We start from the raw sequence: 25,809 nt of genomic DNA on the forward strand, positions 1-25,809 counted from the left end.
GATGGGTATATGGTAGAATGGTAAGTTGGGTCATGACCCAAGATATTTTCATCTTTGTTTATTTTTTAATATAAAAGACTTTTAGATAGTAAACCATGCAAAGAGACTAGTCGATCACAAATATTTCCAAATATTCGAAGAGCAAGGACCTGCTTTGATGGTTTTATGCGATTTGATTGTAAAACTTACAGAAATTAGATTTGTTGGCCTATCAAGCTCACTTTTCTAAATGCCCCATTCAAATTCTAAAATTTAGTTCGCAGGATGAAAAATAGATTTATGGAGTTTTTTTTTTCCTTTCTTTCCTCAAAAGTTTAGCTGAAAAATATCTGATCGAACAACCATATTTAAATGAATAGTCTAATTCATAAATTGTGGAGGAATTTTAATCTAATTTTGCAGGCCGCAATAAAGATTGCACTTAAACCCAGGTCAGTTGGCAAACCTTCTAGAGGAGACATCAATATCTTGGTACTGGACGTGCGATGGACTTTAAGAGCAGGGACCGTGCAACTCAGCCACGTGGTCGCGGTACAGCTTGAAAGAGCCCTTCGTCATCGTGACACCGTTCATCAGACGACATGCCAACAGGGACAGTGCACCGGACCCGCGGAGCCACGTGGGGCCCGTGACGCGAAGCCGGACAAATACGGTGGTCCCCTACGGTTCAGTGAATGACGCCAATGTCCCTCTGATTCTGACACACGTGCTTGTCACGTGAGACCCATGCCCCTCGCATGCCCCACCGGCCCCTTCTCGCATCTTCCCCGGTGCCCCGGGGCGGGCCAGGGTGATGACATCGATGGTCGTCTCCCTCTACTGTCCTCAGGACCCACAAGCTCCTCCAATCATCTTCCTACACGTAAGAACGTATGAAGTCGGCGAGATCCCACCTCGGTCAATTAGAGACCCCCTACGACATTTCGTCACTTCGGACAAAAATATTAACGCGTCGTGTGAATGAAGTCTATATCATATCTTATTAATTATCATGAATGAAGAAATATGACTCGAACAAAAAAAATAAGAGCTCTTAATCCCCTTTCTAATCCATCTCGGTTCTCCAACCAGACCACCGTATCAAAAAAGATTCAGAACAGCTCAACACAGCTACAAAATCTTTAATAACTCATCTAATCACTCGTACGTACTCGCTAATTATACCGTTGTCACGTTCCGTATCACATAATATGGCCATGCTATCACATAAACCATCACAATACCATGGAACCCAAAAGATAATATGCACAAATGTTCATAATCATAAAGTATGGAATAACTCCTATTTCCATCTAACCACTCATACGTACTTGCTAGTTATACCGCGGTCACATTCCATATCACATAATATGGCCATGCTATCACGGGAACCATCACAATACCATAAAACCCAAAAGATAATATGCACAAATGTTCATAATCATAAAGTATGGAATAACTCCTTTTTCCATCTAACCACTCATACGTACTCGCTAATTATACTGTTGTCACATTCCGTATCACATAATATGGCCATGCTATATTGCTATCACGGGAACGTCACAATACCATGAAACCCAAAAGATAATCTGCACAAGTTTTCATAATCAAAAAGTATGGAATAAGAGGTTCAAAAATTGTTCCATTTAATAAATAACGAAGGTGCTCGTACCGAGATTCTAAATCTAATATTAAATAAACCATTAAAAGTAAAGTACATAAATTTTTTAAAGAAATACAAAGACAGTCATATCAACATAATCTATATTTTCATAAGTTGATTAATAGATTAAAACCATTAAGGTTTACATCAAGGTCACCTACCTCAATTTGTCTAAGAATTACTAGGCAACCACCGTGGTTCCGGCATACACGCTTGGGATTCCGGCGATGAATCCGAACTCATCCGCCATGCAGGGACGTAAGAACCGCGCCCGCTGATCATCCATCCAAGATTTCCGCCGGTAGACTCTTTCCTTTTTTTTTATTTATTTCTTTGCTACAGTAGATTCCGTGCTCGTCCAACCGTGGTCCAGCTGTCTCGCTCGATGGACCATGAGATCCATCTGAGTATCGTTTGGTACAAGGACCGGGTTCCCACAGTGGTTGTTGAATTAGATAAGGTAAAAGAAATGGATCCGATCACCTCCAGGGACCAAACACCAGCCACGTAATTTATCGTCGGCGAGTTCGTAAACAAACAAACACCAAGCTAAGGGATTAGATTTTATTTAAATACAGCTTTGGCAAAAACACTGAAAAACAAAAAAGGGAAGCTTATTCTCGTTAAAAGTGGGAGAGGAAATCTAACAGAAGAGCCTCTAGTTACCGCCGGGCAGCCTGGAGCGTCCGCCCGGCGTCCCCTCCGCCGCCACCGACGGCGTTGGCGGCCATAAGCGGGCCCTGCGCCACCAGCGACTTATAGATCTCGACAATCATCTTCTCATCGTACTCCTTGAGCTGCGGCCGACCGAACCCAGTCACGGCGGCGCCACCATACCCGGTGTACCCGTTAGCGATCGCCCCGGAGGAGGCGAACGACAGCATCATCCGCACGTAGGCGTCCCTGATCCGCGCGAGGAACCGCTTCGGAGACGCCACCCGCGCGAGGAACCTCAGCCTCGGCACGACCCGGATCCGCCAGAACCGCCGCCGCCTCCCGCCGTTCAGCTCCGCCCGGCTCCGCCTCCTCCCGCCGCCGTCAAGCCTCTGGTACGCCCTCCGCTTCCAGTACCCCTTCAAACCCCTGTTGTACGCCTCCATGTCGCTCGCTTTCGCCCTTCTTTCCTTCTGCTTTTCTCTTCTCGACCTCCGAGATCTATCGAAATGGGGGGGGGGGGGGGGGGGGGTTCAATCTGGGGATCGGTGGGAGGAGAGAGATAGAAGGCTACTTATCGGGGGGATCAGGGATCCACTCACCGGCATTTATGGGACAACGGTTAGAGCAATGTTCGATCAGGACCGTTGATCTGCTTGCTGGGTTGTGGGGTAGGGAATGGGGACTTGGGGAGTGGGACTACGGGTGGTGGCTTCGCGTGGGATGGAGTTTGGACGCACGCATTAAATTTGGCATCTTTTGTTGGGCTGGTGTCCCAGATATAGAGGTTGGTGGGGGTGGAGAGGAAGTGATCCTTTATGATAAAATCTGGGCCGTTCATAAATAATATTTGATAAAATTGTTAGAGAGTTCAGGCAAGAGCCAAGGCCATGTACCAAAAGGATTACGTATCGCACACATGGGGTGGAGCATGCATGGGTAGAACGAGCAGCAAATTCTATACGATTTTTCTTGTGGCTTATGAAATTATTTAATTTATTAAATAATTTAACAAGTCTACTTAAGGAACACTATCTTTTATAAAACAAATTAATTGCTTGTTTATATTTTTTTTATAAATTTGTATAAATAGTTTTTATTTTTTTTGAATAAAGGATGGGTGGCTTTAACTCTCTCTTCGTCAACAACAACAATAACAACAAAAAAAAATCCTTTCCTGCCTAAGGACATGAAATTGGTTCACGGTAAGCATTTTTTCTCATAAGAATATAATTTTTAGAAAGAGAATGCCTGAAAAAATACTTTTGGCATGTTTGGTTGACAATGAAAATGTGACAGATTTCCAGAGTGCTTATGTTTATTTGACCATCCACTTTTCTTAGAAAATTATGAATAATTCCTATTATATCTTTAATAAAAATTAAGTCTTTAATGCTTTGGATCAAATAAGGATAGCTGAAGGACCTTTTGAGAAAAAATAAAAATGTTTTGATTTCCAGCTCACGGAAAAGTAACTTTTCTATATTTCTCATAGAAAAGACTTTTCCATAAAACGTGGGAATCATATTTCTATGGGAATACAACTTTTTCGTCTCTCTCCTTTAAAAACTCCAACCAAATAAGAAACATTCCTTTACTTTTTTGTTGACTGCACTTTCTGTTCTTTCTTTTTCCGCGAATCAAATGAGCTCGAAATCTAATCTATGCTGGTGTTTTGATACAAGAGGCAATATATCACACACATTTCATGTGGCAGCAAAGGTGCGTTCATAGGGAATTGGGTTGGATGCCAGAACTTGACAACTTATTTTATGTGCAATGAATGTGGCATGCATCTCACAGAACTTTTGAATCTCGCTTCAACGTCCATAAGCTTTGCATTGAAAGACTGAAGAATTGAAGTTATTGGTAATGTTTTAGATCTTTTGTTCCAACAACCTGATGTTATATGCCATGCGTTGTGGTCACTCAAACAAGTTGGCTTGGCTGAGATCCTCACACCATGCCCATGGTTTATGTTTTTCTTTAATTGTTTTTTGGTAACGGCCCATGGTTTATGTTTTGATTGATTGGTCAGCCAGACACAGCCCAAATTTGGCCAGGTTCATTTTGAGACAAATGTTACATGCAGACCCAATCTTAGGACTGAGCTGGTCCCCATGATCTTATTCTTAAGCTGGAAATTTTTATTAAAGAAGGAAGGATGCAAAAACAAAAAACAGGCATTCCACCCAATTAGGCTGATTGGGCCCATTGACAACCTAACAAGGAGTAAAAGTGCCAACTCTGTACCGAATTAATGCCAAATCAAAATGTCATTATATTGGCAAATTGATATAATTGGATCAGTTTGGATTGCAGTACCTGCCATGTATATTGTATATAGTTAATTTCATTTTATAAATTTGTGTTATTGAGTTGTTCATCAGTAAGCTTAAGCCTGAATATACTAAACATACATTTAGAAATTGGACTTGCATGACCTGAATTCCTAACAATTAGAGTTTAAACTAACAATGTCATGGATCGTGTTCCACAAATAGATGCTATGTAAAGTATAATGATGAATTCAGCCAGCAAAGAAGCATCTCTAGAAGGTCAACGGACGCTAGTATTTCTTAGTATTCTATCACTCGTGCATTTGGCATTCCCTCTGCACATGGCTCACTCTACTATATTTTTTCACTGGTCTCTAAAATAGCTGTGTACTTCTAGATATATACACATCATGACCTTTAAAATTTGATAGGTTCATCTAAAATCATGTGCTCAACTTCTCCTCTTCTTTTGTTTTTGGGTATTAAATATGGTTAGGTCATTGTCGTAGGCAATAAATACACGCAAGAATGGCTGTTCCAGACCTCAACTTTAGCCACACTAATGTGAAAGGATGTGATGTAGCCTGTGACCACCTGTTTTTGCTGATAGTAGTGAATTAAGCTGTACCAATTCAAAGCTCCAGAGTATTCGCCATGAGTCTTGCATAGTTGTGCACCTTCGTAACGCTAGATCCCCTCTCATATTAAATTAATATATCCCCAATTTATTTCTCTGTAAATGAATATTTTGAACATTTTTTTTTTGTTATGCTTAATCTTTTCAATACAAAAATAATACAATAAAAATAAAGAAAGTCTCAAACAGCCAATGGAGTTCAAATCCATTCAGGTTTGTCTCATAAATAAACAACTGGTGTTGATTTGATTATCCTAGTCTTTTAGTATGATCTGCTAACTTGTTGGATCACTTGCCTGATCCGCCAAAACAACCTGCGGTTTTAACGAAACACACACTTGAGAGCAGCCAAACTCCGGACTGCTGCCGGCCATTACCAACCGCGAGTTTGATGATTTGTCGTTCACTCAGAGAGAAAATTCCGACCGGCCCAAATGTTACGGTCGGAATCCAAGGTTTTTTGTTTCTATCGTATCTATTCGGTGATGGTGAGTCCCATCACGTATTTCAACCACTAAATGAACTGCGTCGCTCAATTTTGAACGGGAGAAAAGAATATAGCGCAGCCAGCCATTTCGGAGCCCCACATGGGCCGAAGGGGAGACCTGCTTTGAAAACTCTGCCAACATTTATTTTCTAATTTTATTAGATATATTCATATTAATATTGTATGAAATATCTGTTTTAACAAAAAAAATAAATAAATAAATAAAGCTTTTGCCATCCATCCCTTTATAAAAAATTACTACAGCATTCTATCAAATTTAAGCTAGTTATACTTAGACCGGAAAAGATTTAAATTTTCTAATTAGCTACAAAAATTTTATTTTCATTGCAACGTGGCCCAACCGTCGATCTGGATCCTAACAACATTAATAAAGTGAGAAAAAATATCAAAATATTGCTGACTCAGGGAGGTTGGATCATAGTTTTCACGTAATCTCTGTTCTTTATAATTCATCCACATGCACGGATTATAAAGCACCCCATCCTCCATCATTCATCCACATGCATAGATCTCCAAACATTCCATCCTCTGTCATCTATCAATTTATCGAGATTTTAGAGTACTCTATCCTATATCATTCATCTATTTACACAAATCATAAAGCATTTTGTTTGTCATCTCTTAATCTGTACAAATCTTAAAGTGCTCTATTCTCTGTCATCCATCGGGTGCAAAGATCTTATAATATTCTATCTTATATCATTCATCCACATACACAGATCTTAAAAGTGCTTCATCCTCAATCATCCATTTATCTGCAAATAACTCAAAGCACTTCATTCTCTCTTGTCCATCTACCTATATAGATCTCAAATCACTCCATCCATTATCATCCATCTGCCTACATGGATTTCAAAGTGTTTCATTTTTTATCATCCATATGCTTGCATAGATCTCAAAGCAATCCATCATTTGGCAATCCATCGGCCCGCACAAATCTCAAAGCAATACTTCCCCTATCATTCATCGACCTATACAAATCTCAAAATGCTTCGCCCTCTATTATCTATCCACCTATACGGATCTTAAAGTACTACATCATATATCATCCATCCATCTACCTACATAGGTCTCAATGCGTTTTATTCTCTATTATCCATCTACGTGTATAGATCTCAAAATGCTATATTTTTCGTCATCCATCCATCCGCACAGATTTCAAAGCACTCCATCTTATGTCATCCATCCATATGAATAGATTTCAAAGTACTTCATGCTCGTCATCTCTTCGCTGCACACATTTCAAAGCATTTCATCCTCTGTTAAGCCTATATAGATCTCTGAGCACTCCATTTGTTATACGTCCGCGGTCCGCCTACATAGATCTCAAAGTACTTTTTTCTCTACCATCTATCTGCATCCATAGTTCATCCATCCTTCATTCTCTATCATCCATCCGTCTATGCAGCTCTCAAAAGTACTCTCTATCCTTTGTCATCCATCCATTTGCATATATCTCGAAAACACTCCTATTATTTTTAGTTAGCACAAATCTAAACGTACTCCATTCTCTATTATGCATGTCCCAGGGCGGCTTCTCTCCATTGAAGCAATTTCAAGTACCTTGTCACGCCTCCAAAACTCCTCCGGTAGCGCTTCTAGGTGCATCCATATTGCAGCTCGAGAAATTGGGTTTTTACTATTTTAGAAGCATGAAAGTTGGGCTTTCAAGGTTCCAGGGAGAGAACCTAGCCTCCCACCACCGTGGTCCCTGATGGTCACTTTAATCACATCCTCCTCTGAGAGAAATTTGAACATAGAGCGATCTGCTCCGACGGGTAAGACCTCAAATTCACCAGCAAGCTTCCATCGCCAATCGAGGAAGTAAATCAAAAACACAAGTGTTCTGCCAATCGAGGCATGCCACCATTTCCTCCCTCGCTTCATTCAACTCCTCAGAAAATTTCACAACCCAACTAAAGTAGGGACGTAGTTTCTCCACTTCCTCATCCGTCAATTGACTCGCCTCCGGACGAGCCTTTCGATTTCACAACCCTATTAAAGTAGGGACCTAGTTCGGCGTACAGCGGTCCTTGCTTCCCCCAGATGGGATGAGCTATTCTTCTCTCCTTTTCTCCCAAGGTAGCTTCGTGGTTCAGCTCTCCTGGAGTTACTGGAGTAGGATCATTAGTCATCAGAGATCTACCTTTTCTATCTGGGAGAATGCGAAGAGAAGAATTGAGGGTTCTCTGGCTGGGCCTCCGGTTCCTTCACATCAATCTCCATTCCAAGCCCAAACCATGGTGGTGGTCAGGTTCAAACGATCTTCAGGCTTTGGGCCCCCGGAGGTAACGACATTTCTTTCAAAATTCTTGCTCGAGGCTGAATCCTAACTCCTCCCGAAGCCCGATTTCCTCCCGAGGCTGAATCCTAATTCACGTGACCGCACCACAACCTAATGGCTCCGCGTGATCCATTTCCTCGCACCACCCTCCGCCGCCCAATCCCGTCCTCTCTCTACCCCACCGAATCACAGCCATACATCCCGTACACCTTCTCTGATCACACCCATCTATTCCACGCTCCAACATAAAATAACACACCCTCCGTTCCATCACATGTTCCGATCTCTTCGATACTATTGGCGGCAACTCTGTCCTGTTTTATTTTTCCCCACTTCGATAGACGTGGAGCAAGTCCAAAAAGGCGACGGCACTCTGTTTCTTCGTAAGCACGTGTCGGTCCGCCCGCCCCACGTACCTACACGTGCGAGTTGCGTCCACTCCACGCCGACGCTCCTCCTTCCGCGCGTTCCCATCATACTCCCTTTTGCTCTCCCTCCGTTGCCGAAAGTTACAAGAGGAACCGTCGGTAAAGGTAAAAAGATCCCACCTTATAATGGGCTCGGGGTGCGGGCACCACTCTCCAATCTCCATCATTCTCTCTCTCTCGGAGAAAGGGACGCGAGTGCCGTTCCCGTTGATGGCGAACCGCCTCGCCGCCTCGTTTCCCCTCGCGCTCCTCCTGCTCCTCGCCCTCTCGTCGCCGCCGATCGCGTCGGCGAAGCCCGTAATCAAAGACGACGTCTCTTGCACAATGTGCTCCTCCTGCGACAACCCCTGCCAGCCCGCCGCCTCCCCTCCGCCGCCGCCCCCGTCCTCCACCGCCGAATGCCCTCCGCCGCCGTCGAATCCAGGAGCGATCTCCTACTACTCCCCTCCCCCGCCAGACGTCTACTCATCCCCGCCTCCTCCATCCAATAGTGGCGGCGGCGGGAGCGGCGGCGGGGGCGCCTACTACTACCCTCCGCCGCCCAACAGATATTACCCGGCCCCGCCGCCGCCGAACCCCTTCTTGCCCTACTTCCCGTTTTATTATTATAACCCTCCTCCAAACAAATACCACTCGGGGTCTCTCAGCTTGAAGCCTCTTTCCACCATCCCCCTCCTCCTCCTCCTCCTTCTCTTCTTCTAGTGAGCTCTTCGCTCTTAGATCCGAGCTCAAGAAGGGCTGGGGAATTTTCTGGGTGTTCCCAAAACGGGCTCCTTATCGTTCCCAGAATGCCTCTCTCCTTGCTCCAAGAAGCAGCGGCGGCGGCGGCAGCACTACGGATGGATTATCCTTTCCGATCTCCGGTTGCAGTTCTCCATCTCCGTTTTTTTTTATTTCTCTGTAATTTTTGTGATATTATGTGGAATTTTGTTGTAATAATAATTATAGGAAAGAACAAGCTAGTGGGCGAGGGAAATAAAGTGGGGGAATTTGTTTGATGCTGAGATTAATTATTAGTTAATAAATGTTTAGTAAATATGTATCTTTCGCTCGATGGTCGATGGAAGTGCTGCTTTCTCGATGATGCCGACTTGATGTGCCGTTACCACGTGTTATTCTGCCGAAGGGGAAAGGTGACTTTTTCTTCTCTCTCTTTTCGCTTTTGCGTCCGTTGGGGGGAAAAGACGCGTCGTGGGATGGATGGATGGATGCAGATGGATCGCGATGAGGGCAGTTTATGGTGTGACAGCGGTGCAGCGTAAGGGGGGAGGAACGGAACGGTGGGAAAAGGATGGTTGGGAGAGAGGGGCTTCACATGGGGGGTTGGTAGATGAGGCTGTTTCCATGATAGGATGACGTGGAGTAATGTCAACAATCATTGATGCTCCTTTGGAACTTATTGTGCCTACAACCTATCAAATCAGTGTTAATTTGCAGCTAGAGTTGTCTCCGTCACAAATTATTGCTAGGGCATGGATTATTTGCCAGAGAGGAGCCTGAATAGTTAGGATTCTCATGTTATTATATAAATTATACAATTAAAAATATAGTTTATTTAGCAGGTTTATTTTGTTATGTCTTAGAGAAAGAAAAGATTAGTTGAAATTGGGAACTTATAAAGCTACATAAGTATAGACAGAGATGAATGGAGGCTACTGATGCGCACTTGATTCACAGATACTAGTTTGCTAGATACATATATCCAACCATCTCTCTTGTATGGTATCGGAACTTTTAAGTTATATCAATTCTATCATATTACAAGATAAGGAAACCTGTCATGTGTGGATTTGAATCTCCGACATGTTTGTTTGTCAGCAAGTTTACTTGAAGAAATTATATTCTACATCGTATGCATGGTCGGATATCCAGATCATAATCATGTGCTCATTCTTGTAGTGGTGCACCAAGATGGGCGCTTGATAAATGAGATTTATAGGAACAAACAACTACAATTGGGAGTATGCATGGTCATATAGTGCACGATTTGTCAGCAAGTTTAATTGGAGAAATTATATCCTACATTGTGCACCAAAATGAGCACTTGATAAATGAACACCAAAATGGTTAGATATGCTGATCATAATCATAGTGCTCATTTCTATAGTGAGGCACCAAAATGAACACTTGATAGATGAGATGATCTATAGGAACGAACAACTACGATTGGGTTTATGCATGGTCATATAGTGCACGATTTGTCAGCAAGTTTAATTAAAGAAATTATATCCTACATTGTGTACATGGTCAGATATGCAGATCATAATCATAGTGCTCATTTCTATAGCGGTGCACCAAAATGAGCGCTTGATAAATGAGATCCGTAGGAACGAACAACTACGATTGGATATATGTATGGTTATATAGTGTAAGCAGTATAGGGTATAATTTCTCATTAAATATATGGTTTAAGAAGGAAAAGAAATGATATTTCCTTTTTGAAAATGACCCGCCAAACCTTTCGCTATAGCTCAAGAAACTATATAAATTTAGTGCCTTGTGATATCCAATCTAAACTGGAAAGCATAAAACTGATGCTGCACAGGTATTCGGTGTTGGCCATATGCAGCTGGTAATAGTATGTATATTCTTATTTGATCTCACAATCATATGATGTGCACCCTTTAGCGAACATTAAATCCGTTTGCAAGTCTATTTGGATCAAACTACAGCAATGTGAGGATTGGGGTCTCGTCTAGTTTGCACATATAGTCCAAGGGATTGTCTCAGTTACAAACTTTCCTAGCTCTTGAAAGTTGCACTCGAAAAGCATCAGATTTCTCTGGAAGATTTCCAACCTAGTTATGATATGTTCCACTGGACACCAGCGCTGGCAACTTAGAATTTATAATCACCAACTTTTGTTAAAAATTTATTTGATCCGATCATGATTGGAGCAGCGAGAAGCATCGAATCTTGACGAACAGATCAGCAATGCATGTTGCCACCTTTTTTTAAGTGTTTGATACCCCACACTGGAATCACGTTTTGAAGCCGACAATGGCATCTGACTGCCATTGCTTAGGACATGGCAAAGAGTTTCACCACAACATCACTCCCTTAAAGTTTTCTTCTGTCAAGGATATTCTCAATTCTCAAAGCATCTGACGATGTAAGTTTTGCATCACATAGGAGTTCGATCCGAATCATAGCAGGGGAGTAGCATTGCGCGTTGTATTATCGGAAGCACCAATGAAACAAGTTAATTAGGTGGCTTGATGCCGGAAATTTTAGCTTTCTCAATGGTTGGATGCAAATTAATGGTCGGCGTATTAACTCATACTATTTTGTCGTGGTTTGGGCCGTATCTTTAACATGAAAGAATCATCGTTCTGCTTTGGCAACATCAACTGTTGGATCATATTCTATATCGAGATTCTTTATTCGTCCGTGTATATAAATCTTGTAGTAACTATTACGCAATCCAACAATAGATTCGTGTGAAGAAAGATGAATCCTCCTCTTGTGCAAAGGATACATCCCCAACCCATTTGGTTGACAGTGGAGCTCCACCAAGGGTTGTGCCGAGTTTAGCAATCTCACACTAACGCATTAGATCTAATAATGACAGTAGATAAAAAAAGAGACATAAATGTCTAATATATCTAGCTTTGGAGTTAGGTCTCATTCCAGCTACCTCACACTAGCCGATCAAGACTAGATAATTAGAGGAGAAAAAAAAATTAAACACAGATACAAGAATTTTGTAAGAGAAATGTTCTCGATTATTCAAATTACAAAAATGGGCCACATTTAATTATTTTTCTCCCACAAACAATTTATTTTAGATTTTGTTAAACAGTTTTACCTTTTTCCCTTACAAATAAATCTAAGTACATAAACACGCATCAAATAGTATTATGCTCATCCATCGCCAAATTTATGCATCAATGTAGGCATTCATCTAAAATAGAGCTCAAATGGTCTAGATGGTGTTCTTTGGGAAAAATAATAATGTGCCTCATTTCTCAACATATGAAAATAAAGGAAAATTTTCTTCCAAATTCTCAAAATGTTTCTGATACGTATTTCAATTGCTCATTCTATTTTTATAGTTTAACTGAGTCTGAGTCGTAAGAGGATTGTAACCGAGTAATAGTCAATGATTGCATCATAACTTTCTCAAGGTCTGGGAAACCATATGTTAAGACTCCGTAGTGGGTGAGTGTCGCCATCTTTCACAATATCTTTTTTGTGGAACAAGATTTTACGTTGATGTCACTTCAACCAGGTGGACGCCATTTGTTTTTGCCTCAAGGGTGCGTAGCTTTCGACCATACCTTTCGCACCTACTTTGTCCGGCTTGGAATAGCTTGATGGAACCAAGAGCACTGGGATTTGCTCTTGGGTAGAGCGAACGAGGTGGTTTCCTTCTCCACCTCAGCTCGACTTTGAGAAGGCCAAGAGTTTGAACATGGCTTCTTTATGTGAGTCAAATTTCCTTGGGGCCTACACTGGATCGAGATGCTGCAATAACATATTAATTTGAGAATAATTGACATAAATACGCAATAGTAGTGTTTACAGTCCGGACTGGCTTTGTTTCGGGTCTGCTTGAGGCTGACCCAAACCAATCGACCCTCGATCCGGTGCAAAGTAAGCTCAATCCATGCTGAACCCAACTTTAGTCCTCCCTCTAGATCTCCATTTCTATGCACAGTTTTCACCCTTGTCTCCCTCCTCAAGTTCCCAAACTAATGATCAAGATCCGCCATACCAGTACCGGACGGCATACCAGTGGCGGCCCGGACCGGTACGTACAGGCCCATATCGGCTGGTATGAATCGGTACGGTAAACCATGCTAATGATTTTTCTGCTGACCCTCTAGCCCTAACCAAGACTTATCCAAACTTTAGTGCCATTATCCCAACTCGTAAAGCACCCGATTAAAACAAGTTGGAGCATGGAGGATAAATTTAAGTAGAAATTAGAACTTGGCAGGGAGATGGTTTGGATAAACTATATAAGACAACTACGGGACACGATACACCTCGAGCAATAAAAGCTCGCCATCTAACTACAAGTTGGTCACTTAAAGCTTGTCACATGGCCGACCTAGTTGACCTATAAAATATTTGGAGAGTAGTACCTCAGCCATCCAATATCAATTTGGAGGTGTTTAGCATCGAAACCATCATTGATCAAGTGAAACAGCCATTGGATTGTCGCTATAAAAGCACACAGCAATGTCTACCGATTTTTCGAACCAGACAGCAAATGAGCTGAGATCTTAGGCAAACTCGGTGGTTGAGTGGGCCAGTTTCCAGCGGTACCAGGACCTATTTGAGAGGGACAAAAGGGGGCATTGCTCGCCGGGACCTTCTCAAAGAGTTAAGCGAGAGGACACGAGGATAACGAAGCGCATTATTATTGAAAGACTCTGAACTGGACACGTCTCAAAGGGAAATCCACATATATCTAAAGCAAATCAAAGTGCCAGGGTAGGCTGCATCTTTATTCCTATCAGCAAATACTTTGTGTTTTTTTTTTTTACTAAAGACTCCGTAGCCAATAAATGTGTCTAGGACTTTGCCCTTCGACAGCTTTCATCAACAAAAAAAAAGGCACCTATGATGGGCCGTTTTTTGAAGCATCTTTAGTCTAAGCAACCGAATTTTTGAGTCATCTTTAGTCTAAGCAACCAAATCCTGAGTACCCAGTACAGCCTTAAACGAAAGCGTATGCAATTTTTTGTTAATTTAAGATATCAAATGGATCAAATGATCACAAATTAAAACAAAGCAACAACGCATTGGTCATCACACATTGCTCCTCGTCGGCGACTTGCATGGGATCTTACAGTAGTCGGCGATGCGGTCCATGCACTGGTAGAGGGGTGGCTCCACGCTAAGTGGTGATCGAACGCATTCTTTGCACCGGGGATGGCAGGCCCTGGTGAGATCCCAGCACTGGCATTCCGGCGGGATGAACCTCGTACACCCACCGCACCTATTGCAGCAAGGCCATGGCTTTCCACTGTTCTGACCTTCATAACCTACACCACAATATAATTAGCAGTCAAGGGGATTTCCTTCGCCACTTCTCACAGTAGACTCCAAATACAGCTGAAAGTTTGTAATGCAGTTTGAAAGGAAAAAATGGAACTAGAATGGCTATAAGTTCGAGGTTTAATCACCATTGTTGGTTGGAAGCTGGGAGCTGAGATCGGGCTGGGCGAAGGAGAGGGTGGCGATGTAGGCAGCTATCATGCAGATAATAGCCAAAGAAACCGAAGGGCTTCTCTTTCCGCTGCCTCTTCTGCGTTTCATCTCAACATCTCACTGCTTTCTGCCCCATCTCCTCGCCGCGTCGCTTGCATTTATCTCGAGGCCGACCACGGGAGAATACGGTCAATGCTTATCTCTAGGAAATGCTGGCGATGAGTCAGTCAATAGTTATCTCTTTTTTTTCTTTTTTACTTTTTAAAAATAAAATGGAAAGAGACCCTGGCTTGTTGGCAAATTGACTAGTTATGTATAGTGCTTCTGGTCAATGTCTTCTGTATAAAAAAAGCTCTGATGAGATTTCGAAATCAAGTCTTTTCTTTCTTTAAGAAGTACAAGTGGCAGTGCCGCAAATAAACTATAGAAACAGTGAAAGAAGCATTTTTGCAAAAAAATTATTCATATTAAACACAGCTATAGTGATGTGTGGTCCATTTGATGGAGATATCTTATAAATGATCGGATTTGGAGAAGACCGATGCATTTTACTTATGATTAAAAGACGGACTTATCTATGTATTGGTGGCCAAATAAAGAAAATTAATCTAATCTACAAAAAAATATAGTTGTTAGAATTTGAATGAGTTTTAAAGGTTTTTAAGAGGTGTTAATAAAAAAGATTTGTAACCCCCAAAATTTTAAAAGAATTGTTGTAACCTTTAGGTATTTCAAATTCCATTTGGAAGTTTCAATACTTTCCATCATCTCTCATTATAGCCTTAATGAGGCCATAAGTATTCAACCGTTATGGTTGGATTATAAAGGGCCAATATATATGAGCCATTTCTTGCACCTAAAAAGACAACAAAAAAAAAGTTTTCTTCTTGCTCTCATAGTCTCTCCCTATCTCCATTTTCTCTTTTACAATTACATATATTATTTTATATTTTGGGCAACCGATATAGACTAGGTAATCTGCTTACTACAGACGTGCACTGTAGATTAGGCCTGCTGTGAGCCGTTTGGGTTGTATCTTGGAGCAAAATTTCAGATTGACAATAGTCAAAGAGCGCTCTTTTCTAAAGATTATTGGATTTGTGATACTCCTCTACATACTCTTTTCTCTAAGCTCTATGGAATCAACCGGAAAAAGAATGGGATGGTGGCTGAATTTTTCAACCTAAGCACTTTGTAATGGAAATTTAACAAACTTAGATGGCCAACAGCAGATATTCAAGCTGAATTCAATAAATTACTAGCTCTTCTTGTTTCTCTTAACTAGGATGGTAATCAAGTAGAATGAAAATTGGATAGCAAGAACTTGTTCTCAATTGCCACTTTCTACCAATTCATCAATACGAGAGGCATCAAATGCAAGTTCACCGGTGACCTTTGGAATCTTTGTGCGCCACTTAAGGTCAAATATTTCTATGGTTATGTTGAAAAAAGAGGTTGAATATAAGAGATCTTCTAAGAAACAAGATAGAAAGATATATGGGAGGATGTGTCCTTTGTAGTTATGGAGAAGAATCGCTTAATCACATCTTCTCAAATTATCACTTCTTCTCATCCATTTGGAAAACAATTTGTTTGGCCCTCGGTGTTCTGCATCCTCAATCCCCTTTTGAAGATATTTGTTTCACATGGAAAAATATGTCCTTTTCTTAATCGGCCCAACCTATTATCCTCATGCTCTTCACAGCTATAACTTGGGTATACTAGAGGAACAAAATGCTAGAATCTTCCTCAATAAGCACCTTTTAATTATGGTCATTGCTTAAAAAGAGTTTAGCTTCTTCAACAATTGGTCCTCCTTGTGCAACCAGAAGCAGCTGCATGACTCTGAAAAAATCTAGGTACGGATAAAGAATATACCATCACTGTTGAAGGATTACTAAGAAGAAGACTCTTCCTGCTGTTTTGATGATGTTCTATGGTCTAAAAATCTAACCAATCCTTACTTGCAAAGATCAAATTGTTAGAAGCCACAAACCAACCTTGTTTTAAATGTTTCAAATCGTAGCCGGCACGGAAGTCGTCTTTCCATTGCTTTACTTTTCACAACCAACTGTTGTCAGCAAATCTAACCTTCAGGCCGACCTTTTTTGGCAGCAGTACAAGTACTCAGACCGTTTCCAAACCTTTTATCAGCTACAACCCCTCAAAATTCGATCAAATCGACCGAGAATATCATCATCTGTTAGGTGATTCGACCGACCGACCGAGTTGGGCTGGGCGTCCATGTCACAAAGTCTTTATCGATTTAAGAGAGAGAGATAAAACCAAACCAATCTAGATTCATGTAGAGGGGGATCCAATCTAGAGAATTCTCGGTAAATTCTCTGCATGATTTCTAAACCTTAGGAGATCGTTTGGAAAGAATTCAAGTACATTTGGAAGATTGAAGTTACCTTAAAGGTAAAAATATTTATGTGGCTTGCTGTAAATGGTGAATTGCTTAGTACTTTAAATGTTGCCAAGGGAGGTTGGCCTCACAATAAGATATGTTCTCAGCTCCAACAAATTTGGAAATGTTTTTTATCATTCTAAAAATGCTTCTTTTCTGAGATATCGGCATTCGTCAAGTATGGAATTTTTTGTTAGAATTTTTTTTTCTAGAAGAAAATGGAGAGAATGAACCAGAGTGGCTCCTCTCCCCAACTTTTTACTAATAAAAGGTCAAGAAGTAAAAATTAGGAAGTAACAAGCAAACCGCTGAGTGTGTTCGGCAGGGTGTTATTTTCTCTAATATTCCTTTTACAACCATCGAACCAGAAAACAAATAGCCTCATAGCCAATATAAGAACAGAAGAAGCTGGAGTTTTCTTCTGCAAGAATACTTATTAGCTCTATCTTCTTGATATGAGGATGAGTTCTCTCCTGCTTGTCCATTTCTTTTGTTCATGGAATGATAGGATGGGTTACTCCCATCCTTCTTCTCCAAAATATAGAGAATAGATGAAATATAAGTTGAATTTCCACCGTTTGCTCGAACGAATCTAGTTTGATTATTTGATATGGCCAATGCTAAGGTATATTGTTCCAGCGCAGCCTGGCTTGGCTCAATTTCGTTAATAACAAGTTCGCTGAGAGAGGACTTTTCCAGTGACAAGACCAAAGACCTTGGATATACCTGAAGGAAGATGAGAGAGGTCTATTGGCAGCCCAAGTTGGAAACCATGGATATGTAGCAATAGAAGCTTATTACCTTTGCCGATAACTCATCTTAAACCAGAAAGTAAGTAGTGACTAGTGTTTATCATAGAGCTCCAAATCTATTTGCAAACAGAGGAGAGGTGTTTACATTTTTAGAGCCCGGCGCGGGGCCCACGGCGTGTCCCGCGCCGATGGCGCGCCCCGCGCCGATGGCGCGCCCCGCGCCGATGGCGCGCCCCGCGCCGATGGTGGCGTTCCACGCGTCGATGGCATGCTTCGAGCTGTTGGCGGATCGCGCGCGGGTAGCAGGCGGGGGCCTTTGGCTTCGCGGCGGGCGGGGAGAGCGCGGGCCCAGCTGGGCGCACGGGCTGTGCCTGCCTCCAGCACTCTCTCGCGGGCTCTCCGTGGGCTACGCGGGGTCTGTCGGCCTGGTACACGGCCCCTGCTACAGGGACGGGGCCCGTGGGCTCTATCAGGGGGGGACCCTACTGGATCATCAGCGGGTGGCCCACGAGCCCAGTCAGCTGTGAGTTTGAGGATTGGGGCTTCGCAGGACCCTCTGGACTCGCAGATCCAGGATGATCTGACCTTGGATCTCGAGGAGCCAGCTGGCCCTTTTCAGTATCGGTCTCCGGGTAGGGGACCTGTCTCAGCGCAGGGGACCCACCTGCTTGGGGGTCAGACCTCTTCTGGGCGGGACCCCTGGGACTCACTTGAGGGCCCTGGGAGAGGGCCTGATGGTGTCTACCGTTTTGGCACCCTGTCCCAAGCTCTGGGCGAGCAGCACGTGGCTAGCCCAGGGATGCCACTGGAGTTAGGTCTGGTAGAGCCTCTGACGCCACGAGATGAGGCGACAGGGGTGCCGCTCGGAGAGGCGCCACATGAGGGTCTCCCGGATGCAGATGCCTGTGGTGACTGCCCTACGGGTTTACCTACGGCAGAGGGGGTCCACCCAGCTGTCGTGCGACTCATCAGGGCGGCAGTCATGTGCGAGGTATCTGGTGAGGCTGAGCAGCTGGGGGATTTAGGCCGTCAGCTTGAGATAGCTCCCGAGGCCCAGGGGGAGGAGGTACCTGAGGCCGATCGAGCAGTTGTTGATCCATGAGGATTCTAGCCTGGAATTGCAGGGGGGCGGCCAAGCCGGCCTTCATGTCCTCCTTTAAACGGCTAGTACAGCTCCACTGCCCTGAGATTTGTTATCTCTGCGAGACACGTTTGTCTGGTGATGGGCTTGGTCGACTGAGGCGACGCCTGGGGAGGGACTGGGAGACCTACGCAGTCGAGTCCCAGGGGCTGTCTGGTGGCCTCTTGATCCTGTGGAGACGGGGGGTGGCGAGGATTGATGTCTTCCACAACTGTTCTCAACAGGTAGTGATGGTTGTATCGGAACCTGAGGCGGACCCTTGGGTGTTGTGTGGTGTGTATGCGAGCACGGATTACAGGGTCAGGAGAACCCTCTGGCAAGAGATTACCAACCTGCTAGCCCAGGGTATCCCAACGGTGGCGGTTGGTGATTTTAATTGTATCCAAAGTGCGGATGAAAAAAGGGGTGGTGCGCCTTTCACTGATAGGATTGACAGGAGGGAGTTTCGCGACTTTGTGCAGCTAAATGGCTTGGTGGACTTAGGTTTTTCGGGACCGCGGTTCACCTGGTGCAACAATCAACCTGGCGGTGCTAGGGTCTGGGAGCGGCTAGATAGGGCTTTTGCTTCCTCGGACTGGATCCTTCGCTTCCCAACCTGCCGAGTTAGCCACTTACCCCGGATTGCATCAGATCACTGCCCCTTGCTGATTTCGACCTCATCGGTATCGGGTCACCATAGTCCTTTTCGCTTCGAGAAGATTTGGCTTTCGTACCCCCAGTCCTGGGACATAGTTCGTGATGCGTGGCGTGTTCCGGTGCGGGGGGATGCGATGCGGCGAGTCTCACGCAAACTCGAGCTGACCAAACGGCGGCTTCGCCGTTGGAATCGCGAGGTAGTGGGCGATATCTTCCGGAGATTGGAGGGGGTGGAGGAGGAGATTACGGCACTACAGAGGAGTGAAGACCTACGGGGTGCTCTCCCGGAGAACGACATGACTCATCTCCGGGGGCTTCTTGCGACGCACCACTCACTGCTACGGCAGCATGAGACTTTCTGGCGACAGAAGTCTCGAGTCCAATGGGTTAATGAGGGTGACCGCAACACCAGGTTTTTTCATCGGACGACTGTTATTCGGCGTCAGCGGAGTATGATTCACTCACTGCGTGATGGGTCTGGCCGCCGAGTGGAGGGTGAGCCTGCCGTTGGACAGGTTCTACTTGACTTTTTCCGCGCCAGATGGACTGAGGATGTAGGCCCTGGTGCTGATGACCACTTTCCACGGGTTGATGTAGGTATTACACATGATGAGAATACGACCCTGGTTCGGCCGGTGTCGGCGGAGGAGGTGCAGGAGGCAGTCTGGGCGCTGGCAGCGGACAAAGCTCCAGGCCCGGATGGTTTTCCTCCTTTCTTCTTTCGTAGATATTGGGGTATCATTCGGGGAGCTGTGATCGAGGCTGTTCAGTGTTTCTTCACTCAGGCAGCCATGCCCGAGGATTGGAAAGCCACCTTCATTACGCTCATTCCGAAGCGCCGAGAGGCAGTAGAGCCGGGTCACTTTAGGCCCATCAGTTTGTGCACAACCTTGTATAAGGTTGTGGCGAGGATTATGGTGGGCAGGATAAAGCCCCTACTGCCGGGCATCATTAGCCAAGAGCAGGGGGCTTTCATTGCGAGAAGGAACATTTCCCACAATGTTTTGTTGGCTCAGGAGATGATGTGGGATCTCCAGCGAGCATCGAAGCGGGGTAGTTTGATGGCAGTCAAACTGGATATGGAGAGGGCTTATGACAGGATCAGATGGAGCTTTCTCCGGAGGGCATTGGAGGCTTATGGCTTCCATAGGCGATGGATTGGATGGGTCTTAGGGTGTGTCCAGGGGCCAAAGTTCTCAATCTTGGTCAACGGCACACCTTCGGTGTTTTTTGAGTCTACTATGGGGCTGCGGCAGGGATGTCCCTTATCCCCTTACTTATTTATCATTTGCTCTGATATACTGTCCCGTGCCCTCCAAAGGGCGTGTGCAAGCCGGGAGCTGGAGACCTACGTTCCAGCACCGGGGGCGGGACCTGTCTCTCACCTACTTTTTGCTGACGATTGTCTTCTCTTGTCCAGGGCGCGGGTTTCCGAGGCACGTGTACTTTGCAGAGTGTTGGCAGATTACTGTGCGGCATCCGGTCAGAGAATAAATTTCACGAAGTCAGCCATCCAGTTCAGCCCTAGCACAGAGAGCAGAGTCAGACAGGAGATCAGGAGTATTTTGCAGATGCCCGAGCAGGAGGGGACTCTGGTTTACCTGGGAGTTTCCATCACAGGCCGGAGGCTACGAGTGGCGGAGTGCTCGGGGTTGGTGCAGCGGGTCGAGAGTAGGCTGGAGGGATGGAGGGCATCATCTCTATCCATGATGGGGAGGCTGACACTTGTCAGATCAGTGCTCGGGTCCATGCCGGTATATCTCATGGCCAACACTGTGGTCCCTAAGACGACTCTGTCGAAGATTGAACGTCTTCTTCGGAGCTTCCTCTGGGGGTCCCATGGTGGGGGTCATGGGGTACATTTGGTGGCCTGGGAGCGGGTATGCCGGCCCACCAGTGAGGGTGGTTTAGGAGTTCAGTCCCTCCTGGAGCGGCGGGAGACACTCATTGCACGGCATGCAGCTCGTTTTTTGTTGGAGCCACATGGGCTTTGGAGTCGGGTGATGGCAGCTAGATATGGCCGGGGGAGCCCTGAGGTGGCACGGCGTGGTCGCCGCATTTCTTTCATGTGGCGTGAGATTGGGAGGTACCTGCCGACCGTGTTAGCTCATACCAGGTGGCTGATGGGCGACGGCCGGACCATTGTGGTGACTGATGACCCGTGGGTAGATACCATTCCCTTGAGATATTGGCCGACGACGGTGGATTTTGAGGCAGCAGTGGGGCTCCGGGTGTGCGACCTCTTAGTACCAGGGAGGGCAGAGTGGGACGTGGACAGACTCCATCAGTTGTTCGGAGCACACCTAGCAGAGAGGATCCTTTCTCTCCCAGTACCAGGATGCGAGGGCCCAGATGTCAGGGTTTGGAGCACTTCATGTAGGGCTAGTGTTGGGCTGGGTGATCTGGCCCGGGTGATTCAGTGCGAGCATGAGAGTAGATGGGATGGTGCCTGGATTTGGAGGTCTAGGCTCCATCCGAGAGCAGCACTTTTTCTATGGAAGGTGATGTGGGACCGCCTTCCGACGAGAGCTGTGCTGAGCCGACGTGGTTTGGGGATCCCTGCGGAGTGTGGGGCCTGCGGTGCGGATGAGTCAGTTGACCATGCACTATTTGCATGCTTTTGGGCGAGGCAGACATGGCAGTGGTCGGGGATCCCAGAGGAGGTCTGGCGGGAGAGGAGATTGTTTCTACAGATGATTCGTCAGTGGCTGGCTAGCCCCCGGACATGTCTGGAGGCTACCCGAGCGATTTGCACCGCCCACCAGATTTGGTTGGCACGGAACGCTCGCACCTTTGGCGAGCGTAGGATGTCGCCGAGGTTTGTTGCGGAGTCCGCTCGAGTATTGGCGATGGAGTCCAGACCTACCAGCCATTCAGATACGACCTTGATAGCTCGGGACACCTGGGGTTCTTTCTCTGCTCCGGCAGTTCTTCGGACGGTGTTCTTCACCTGGGAGCCCCCACCCCCGAGTTTCCTCAAGGTCAATTTTGATGGTTCAGTACTAGACAGTGGTACACGAGGCGGTGCCGGCTTTGTCATACGTGACCCTCATTCTAGGGTACTGGCAGCGGGCGGTTGCCGGCTATTTGACATATCAGTGCCAGCGGCGGAGTTGCGAGCTGCCTGGGCCGGCCTTTGCCATGCGCGGCGGGTATTGCGGGCTAGCTCGATCATCTTGGAGGGCGACTCATCCACTGTCATTGGGTGGATTCGGCGGGAGAGCATTGACCATCCTTTGATCCGGGATGTTAGGTTGATGGTGAGGGATGTTGTGGCCTTTGAGGCTAAGCATGTATACAGGGAGGCCAACGGGGCGGCTGACTGGGTAGCTACATATGTAGCACACCATTCGGGTTACGCCCTGTGGTCAGGAGAGCGGGAGCTGCCATCGGCGCTACACGAGATTTTGTATTTTGATGTTCTTGGGTGTATTCGGACACGCGTTGTTTGAAGAACCCGTTTTAAGCCAAAAAAAAAAAAAAAAAAAAAAAAAAGAAGCATTTACGATATTCATTCGTCATTGATCAACATTTGAATAATTATGAATAGGCAAGTCCCGTGCACTGAGCCACCCCTTACCACTATCACTATTCAACTATTTCAAGAAAAAAACTTCATTCAGCACTGCACCAACTAGGTGAGTGCAGAAATTGTCCTATAGGATGAATTCTTACAAGCCCCAAGTCGCTAACCACTTCACAAACTGTGGGGACCGTACGGATATGTGTTTACTTCCACATCGGTTATTCGTTGAGTAGATTTTGGATACTTATATAGGATTAAAGAATCCAAATAATACCTTTTGGTTGGCCATTTTGGATGAGGTCCTGAGTTGTTACAAATGGTATCAGAGCAGACCCTTAGCCTATGCGGACTATGAGACACTGCAGTACGGATCCATTGGGGTTGGCTATAGGTTGTTCGTGGTGCTTGTGTTTATATTTGAATAGATTTGAACCCTTAGCCTGATGAGAACGTCAGGACTTAAATGGAAAGAGCATGTGAGGACCCCTGCGGACATGTGTTTAGTCTCACATCGGTTATTTGCTGGATAGATCTTTAATACTTATATAGGATTAAAAAACCTAAATAATATCTTCCGGCTAGCCATTTTGAGTGAGGTTCTGAGTTGTTACACAAACCTATCCTTATTGAACTTAATGCAATCTTGTGCTGCATACATCATAAAAGGGTCCTGGCAGTAACATGGTGCTATGACTGATGAGAATAACAATGAAAAGCTCCCATATGACTGATGAGACTTTCAATTCATACATTCCATACACCATCAGACCTTCAGTGGAGCAACAGGTGAGCAAACTTTTTTTAAAAAGAACTAACTTCAGGTATTCAAACCTAGGGTTACTCAGAGACTGATAATATGTAAAGCATCAGCAAACAATTTGATCTCTCATTGGTCCAATCTTTCACGACGAGCATTAATCTAGTAAAGGATCACAGCTTACTGCGCATCCGGTAAGAGGTTTAGAGGCAACACAAGGAAGCAATATGCCAGCCCAGCCCAGGTGCAAAAAGAGAAACAGGTCCTACATATGGTACTGCGACGAGAGGATGAAATAAGAAGGGCTGAAGGAATTTTAACTTTTATTTCCAAGGATGAAGGCATGGAAAATTGGTACACAGTTCAATCCTTGGCAAACAAGAAAGGCTACAGCTCGACAGGGTGCAAAGAATCAGAATTCAGAAAATTACCTCCAAAGAGTTCAAGAATTTAATTTAATGTAATTAACGTGCGTAAGAAGCATGGGAGAGAATTTCTTGACAAAAATGCCAATAATTTGAATCAAATAGTAGGCTTCATGAATAATTGAATATTCTAGTTGATTCACCTGCAATGAGTAAAGCAACTTATGAATAGGACCACTTCTTGTTTAATTCATTTATTTGAATTATAAATTGGATGAGTTTTATCAAAAAACATAAATCATACAATTGCAGTGATTCGGAGATCATACTTAACATGACCAGATGAAGCTGAAAGAACAGTAACTATAGATGGTATGAACTTATCATGCAGAAGAACAGAACTAATAAGCTGGGACATGGTCCTGCAACTCCAAAAGGGTTATAATTTTTTTTTTTTTTAAAAGGCAACAATCATCCACCAGAAAGAACAGAGAGCTGCTCATTGCCGGAGTGAAATAGTGACTGAGGCAGCATCGCCCGACGGCGTGGTTTCATCACCAGAAGGAGTGGCCGGAATATATTCGATCTCCCCCTTCATCCTCCTCTCTGTTACCGCTCTTGTTTTCTTCCTCCTCTAATCACCTAGGACATCTCCTTCTGTATTATTTAGTGGCAGAGCTCATGGTGTATGAGCCCATAGTGAGACACACATCTTCAAATTTTAATAGGTAGAGCTTACCATTGAAGTTGCCTCAAGGTTGCGTCGAACGGGGAAAGAGAAGGCAAATTGGTCGCGTTGGCAAGGTATCATCATTGGATATTGTCTGATAGCACAATGTACTTGCCAACCAATTTATTATAAGGTATCAAATTAATCAAGAAACGGACCATAAGATCAGTATTCAGGCAAATGGAGGCGATGTAGCCTAAAATCTAACCCGTTCTATTACGGGTGGATATGTAGCTAGCATTTGGAAAATATTTGAAGTTAAAAAAGAGATTGAATTCTTGGTGAGGATCTGAATGAGGAAAAAGGTTATGGCAGATTTTAATTCCTGGCAAGATCCATAAGAAAGAGGAGGTTATGGCAATCCCTTGTTCCACCTCCAAATCAAAATGGATCCACGCACTCTTTTCTATATTAACAGGGCTAAATGACCCCAAAAGAATTCAAACACTAATGGTCAGAGGCTCTGATAGAGAGAAGCTCTCAGGCCCTCACCATCATGTTGGGTTCTAATTAAACAGAATCAGGGTTTAATTAAAACGGGATCCAACATTCTCCCACTTGGACTATATTGACAACATTTGTCAATGTGGGCCACAACTTGACGGAATCCCAACACATCATCCTGCTTTTCTTTCTCGGACAACTACAAGCCTACGAGCATTCGACGGCCAATATTTAGATGGTCGAGCCTCCGACCGCCAAACTCTAGATGGCCGAGCCTCCGACAACCAAGATCCAGATGGTCGAGCTCTAGATAAACGAGTCTCCGATGGCCAAGCTCCGGATGGCTGAGCTTCAAATGGCCGAGTCTCCAATGGCCGAGCCTCTGATGGCCAAGCTTCCAAGGATCGTGCCGAGATTCGCCATGCCGATCTTTATCTGTCACATCGCTTAATTC

At 44.6% G+C, this 25,809-nt stretch overlaps 3 protein-coding genes across 3 annotated transcripts; 1 reads left to right on the forward strand and 2 right to left on the reverse strand.

Moving 5' to 3' along the window:
* Positions 1-265: 265 nt before the first annotated feature.
* On the reverse strand, positions 266-2,986 carry LOC103703354. Its single transcript, XM_008786180.4, has 2 exons — positions 1,804-2,986; positions 266-856 (listed from the first exon to the last, which is right to left on the reverse strand). Exon 1 carries the CDS (start codon positions 2,740-2,742, stop codon positions 2,305-2,307), a length of 438 nt encoding a protein of 145 aa, XP_008784402.2. The 5' UTR covers positions 2,743-2,986; the 3' UTR covers positions 266-856; positions 1,804-2,304.
* Positions 2,987-8,306: 5,320 nt separating this feature from the next.
* Positions 8,307-9,479, forward strand: LOC103703351 (leucine-rich repeat extensin-like protein 6). Its single transcript, XM_008786179.4, has one exon. It carries the CDS (start codon positions 8,559-8,561, stop codon positions 9,132-9,134), a length of 576 nt encoding a protein of 191 aa, XP_008784401.4. The 5' UTR covers positions 8,307-8,558; the 3' UTR covers positions 9,135-9,479.
* Positions 9,480-13,989: 4,510 nt separating this feature from the next.
* Positions 13,990-14,743, reverse strand: LOC120105692 (Bowman-Birk type trypsin inhibitor-like). The gene is made up of 2 exons (XM_039118367.1): positions 14,570-14,743; positions 13,990-14,428 (listed from the first exon to the last, which is right to left on the reverse strand). Exons 1-2 carry the CDS (start codon positions 14,700-14,702, stop codon positions 14,193-14,195), a joined length of 369 nt encoding a protein of 122 aa, XP_038974295.1. The 5' UTR covers positions 14,703-14,743; the 3' UTR covers positions 13,990-14,192.
* Positions 14,744-25,809: the final 11,066 nt, after the last annotated feature.

Source organism: Phoenix dactylifera, unplaced genomic scaffold, assembly GCF_009389715.1.
Source record: "Phoenix dactylifera cultivar Barhee BC4 unplaced genomic scaffold, palm_55x_up_171113_PBpolish2nd_filt_p 000343F, whole genome shotgun sequence".
In the NCBI taxonomy this organism is placed as follows: domain Eukaryota; kingdom Viridiplantae; phylum Streptophyta; class Magnoliopsida; order Arecales; family Arecaceae; genus Phoenix; species Phoenix dactylifera.